Source organism: Sinocyclocheilus anshuiensis, unplaced genomic scaffold (assembly GCF_001515605.1).
Source record: "Sinocyclocheilus anshuiensis isolate Anshui unplaced genomic scaffold, SAMN03320099.WGS_v1.1 scaffold1018, whole genome shotgun sequence".
Classification (NCBI taxonomy): domain Eukaryota; kingdom Metazoa; phylum Chordata; class Actinopteri; order Cypriniformes; family Cyprinidae; genus Sinocyclocheilus; species Sinocyclocheilus anshuiensis.
In genome coordinates this window covers 58,352-63,315 of record NW_015539893.1, presented here as the reverse complement: position 1 = coordinate 63,315, position 4,964 = coordinate 58,352, and the positions used below count along the sequence as shown (strand labels likewise).

General features: G+C 35.6%; 1 protein-coding gene across 1 annotated transcript in view; it reads right to left on the bottom strand.

The window, feature by feature from the left end:
* The window catches only part of LOC107685862 (cadherin-1-like), a 13,788-nt gene extending 10,511 nt beyond the window's left edge, over positions 1-3,277 (bottom strand). The window contains exons 1-2 of the mRNA XM_016482597.1: positions 3,055-3,277; positions 2,828-2,942 (exon numbers count right to left, since the gene is read on the bottom strand). Coding sequence (XP_016338083.1) covers positions 2,828-2,942; positions 3,055-3,105 — 166 coding nt within the window. The 5' untranslated portion in view covers positions 3,106-3,277. The remainder of the gene's footprint in view (positions 1-2,827; positions 2,943-3,054) is intronic.
* Positions 3,278-4,964: the final 1,687 nt, after the last annotated feature.

Sequence of the window (4,964 nt, the reverse complement as noted above, 5' to 3'; positions counted from 1 at the left end):
TATTAGTTTGAACATCTGCCGCTGCGCTGATAATGTACCAAGTACTTATGAGTAGCGATATTGAATATTTGATCGACAACAGATTTACCAAGCTGTCATTCAAACAGTTTATATATACAAATAAAAAAAATAAAAAAAGGGAAAACATGCCTAAGCTGGATATTGGCTACAGCAGTCAGCTTACTTAAATGGCACAACAGGCAGCTCTCTTTTAACACAGACTTTTAAGAAGGGATGGATGTTTGCTTCAAGTGTTAGGCCAGGTAAGTGAAATTATATTATCTTGCTGTATGTATGTTGTTTTCTTTACATTTTCTGACTAAAAGCAACCAAAAAGCCATTTTAAAGTGGTTAAGAAAATAATATAATAATAATAATCTGCAGGGATCCCAGACCAATACAATTAGTGTGCCTCCTCTATTTTAAAACTCACGAGCCGCCACTGTAGAGATTATTGTTTATATTTATATGTATTTCTCACCAGTATTTCGAGAGAACAGAGTTATAAAGTAATGAAATAATGAATGTAAGTAATGTTTGTGTTGTTGTCGTGATCGCGGGCCGCGCCTCCTGGTTTTTCTTCGTTTTCTTTACGTTTTCTGACTAAAAGCAACCAAAAAGCCATTTTAAAGTGGTTAAGCAAATAATAATTGGCAGGGATCTTGGACCAATACAATTAGTGTGCCTTCTCTATTTTAAAACCCACGAGCCGCCACTCATGGGCTACTTTAAAAAGAATACATTGATTAGCAATGGATTATAAATATGCTTAATTATTATTAAAATACCAGAGATGGCTTGAATAACACAAACTATATTGTCGCAGTCGAGTGTTTATTGTCTGTTTTATCATTCAAAACGTTTATATGTTCCGTTTACTCCGTTACAGCTATAATAGCAATGTCTTTGTCCATATTAGGGTTTTCCTGGAGGGTCACGAGTTCCGCTAGTCTGTGACTGGATATGTGGATTTTCTGTGCGAGGGCGCCCTCTGGCATCCAGTATGAATGAAACAGACATCATGTGTTTATAATGCTAATGGCCAATCCATTATTTTTTGGAGAATTTTTATTTAATAAGTATCGGTTCAGGCATCGTTTAGGCACCGGAACCGTTTTAAAAGTATCGATTTGGCACCGGTATCGAAAAAAAAAAAAAAAAAAACGATACCCAACCCTAGGTATAGCTAACAGGCATGCTTTATGTTCTACATTTCTCAACTTCAGAATAATGCTTACTGTGTCAATCCTTTTACCAAAACTACATAGCATAATTCATTTAAACAAACACTATCCCGTTATACAGAGGTTTTGCAACAGCAGTGCGGACATCCAATAGTGGTCTGAAAGGAAGTGTTGAAACCAATCAGCCTTTAGCCACCATTAGTGGGACACTGAAAGGATGCTCTCTTCAAGATGTACAGAAATAAACTACAGATCAATTGCAATAAGGAACCACTACTGGTAAAAAAAAAAAAAATAATAATAATTTTTAAAGGTTTTTAAAACTTAGAGTTAGCCTAGTATGAAAGGATAAATCAGTATGGCAGCATGTGAGATGAGGGGATAAAATTCAAAAGTAAAATCACACACAATTTTTAACTGGCATGACTTATGGAAAGTACCTGACTAAGGGGAAAAACAAAAGACATGACACTACTTGCAAAACAATTGCATTAAACAGAAATGTTAAAATAGAAATGTTAGAACTAGGGGTGTGAATATCGTCTAATTATCGTTATCGATAAAATCCCAGAAAATATCGAGATATAATTTGTCAATATCGCACACCCCTAGTTAGAACCGTAAAATACAGATAATACGCAAATTTCAAACATTGAAAAGAAAAAGTGAAAGTGTTAAATTTGTTGGCCATCAGTCATTCTTGAGAAGTGGGACAAAACAGGGTGCAAAATTGAAACATTTTTATCCATTTTATTGCATATGAATGATTGAACCCTTCTCTGTGGACACACAGTTTTAGACGTAGTGAGAGGACATTAAGAAACACAGATTTGGTATAATAATGAGAAAATTAAATTGAAGGTGATAATCGTGTTAAATACATACTATTATTAATCCCTCATGACACTTAAAATTGAAAATATTTTAATTTTTTAAAGCTAATAGCAGTTACCCTTGCTGGACCGGTTTTGTCCCACGTCTCAAGAATGACTGCCCTAATCTTCTGGTCCCACACCCACAGAAACTCACTGGATGAAATAATCTGAATTAGTCACAACACCTGCAAAGTCTCTGAAATACCATGAATCAGTAAGCACTTAAACATGATTTTCAGAGACTTTGATTTAACTCCCGACCTCACATCCAGACATATATGAGATCTAAAATTTGTTTAATTTAAAATTTGTGGGTTCATCCTAAAATAAAATAGAAAACAACAGTTTTCCTCGATCGCTGGTGTGCTTTGCCACACCAGGAAAGTCTAAATTTAATTTACCTGCAACAGAAACCAGGGAATAATTTATATCTATTAAAGAACGTGTAACGTTAGCTAACAAAGGGTTAAAGCACAGAGAGTGTTTTACGAATTGAAATATGAATTTTATCAGGTCCAGTTAATGTCCTACATTCAACAACATAGGCGAAACACGAGCCACGACATCAAACTGAAGGTGAGACCAGATTTAACGTAAAAGTTAGCATAGAACACATAAATTAACTAGCCTATAACGTTAGCGTTTTTGAAACCGGCTGAGTTAGTGTACTTTGCTTGGTTTAGAAATAGTTTAATACTTCAAATATTTTTAACAACGTTCAGTTGCTTTAGCATTTTAATGAGATTTGTGAAAACAGCCTAACGTTACCTCTTCCTAGTCTTTTTCCCATGTGAAGGTGATCTCTGTGCACTTTAAAAACGATTAACTCCGACTCAAACCCAGGTGTGCATGTCGACGCCTCCGCATATCCACACGACAATAACTGACAAAACAAAACAAATGAGAAAGAAGCATAACAAATCGAAGACTTAATTTTCCGAAACTGCGTGTCAATGTTCGGCATGTTTACGCGGCAATCAAAAAAAAAATCTTACCTGACAAAGAAAAACGATAACTCCCAATCGTACAATCCTTGCACACGCCATTCGACACGCTAAGGGTCTTGTAAAATCCCTCTGCGTTTTAATCCTTCGAAGTCTTTAAAATGTAACACAACAGTTACTTCCACCGTCTCAACAGCCGCAAATTGAGGATGGAACTGGTCTACAGCAGGTAGTCTATAGCTTTCTGACGCAGCCAGGTGACCTCGCCCATCCGGTAACTACCATGTCCAAATATGGGTATGAATGACTTTTAGACACTCCTATAACACAGGTAAAAAAAAGAAGATTTAGGTTTTCGAAAATCCCCGGATTAGTGAACAACGTGTGAAATATGGAAACTGTTGAAGTGTACGAGACCAGTCGCTTCTCAAAACACCCTAGATAACATCCCACTCAATTCTTTAAAAGACTATTTGTGCAACTGCTGAACTGAAACTCCATTCATGCCTTTAACACTGAAAAATCCCCATGACACAGGCTGTTTTGATGTTGAAATGGATTAGGAGTTATAAATCTGCTGGTGGATTTAAAGACTAGTTTTCTAAAACAGATAGATCAAAATATATTGTTCCCGTTCACAGGAAATTGTTTATAGACTGCACCTACAAACTGGAAACTATAATATGAAAAATAATCATAACATGATAATATAGGCTATTACAAATAAGCATAGTAAAATACCTTGTGTTTAGGCTTGACTCAGTGCAGTCTGCTCATATACAGTAGCTATAGTGCAGTCTTTTCCCAACGGATCCCATTCACATAATATGGTCATGTGAACTCGTATCAGAACAATTTTAGTTTTAGCTTCCAGTAAATCATATTGCACATCTTCCAAAGTAGTTTACTCATTTGATCGGTATTTCTTGTAAACCCTGATGATTTACTTCAAGGCTAGTGATGCAATGATTATGACTTTCATAGTCATCGGGCCCGTTCCCCCCGACAATGTCACAATAACCTCCCTAATAATACCTAATGCTTGCTTTGTATTATATTATTGACCTTCATATTTTTGCTAATTTAACGGATTACTCAGATATCCATTAATTAAGTTTTGCAGGATGAATGTTCATGACCTGTTTTTCTTCCGACATACAATACTAGGTCAAACTGTACTCGAGTTTGGTTCTTCTCACAAAACTCAAAAATATGAATGTTATTCAGCTGACCTTTAAAAACCCTTACAAAGGAACACATTGTATTCTTCATCCTTGAAGAAACTGAGAGCTGTTGAACTAATTGTTATCAGTTCTTGCTTGGCATTAAAGTTGGCTTTAATGTGTCTCTCTGTCTTTGTACTTTGTATAGAAACCCACTGACTTTGTAGCATGACAACAACCAGTCTAACAGAAAAAGCAATGTTTGTAGTGAGGTTATACAGTATATATATGTTTGTTAAAACAAATACAGTTTATAGTTTCAGTGTGTTTCTTCAGTGCACCATATGTGAATTCATTTATCTGAGCACCTAGGAAAGAAGACAATGAATATTTTATTAATCATTTGTTTGGAGTTTGCTTATCTCTGGCTGTAGATAAGCCCCAGAGGACAAATATTGCAGGAGAAAACATTATATTCTCTGAGTAGAATGTGCCCGATGCCTGCATACCATTCCCATACTGAGCCAAAGGCTGTTTGAGTGGTGTATCTTTTAGAAAGAGAGACAAATAGTGTTTGGCATGGGAAACTTTTTTGTTTGAAAATACATCTTCGCTTTGTCTTCACACTTTCTGTTATTAGTTTGATTTAAGTTTGGTTAATAGTAGCTTTGGATTTGAATGTGTGCCTCATTGCCAACTTGATTTCAGTTTTTAGGTCATGACATTAGGTCTAAATACATGCAGTTATTTTGACTGGTTTGACTTTGTTTAGACATATTGTACTAACAAGAATGTGTG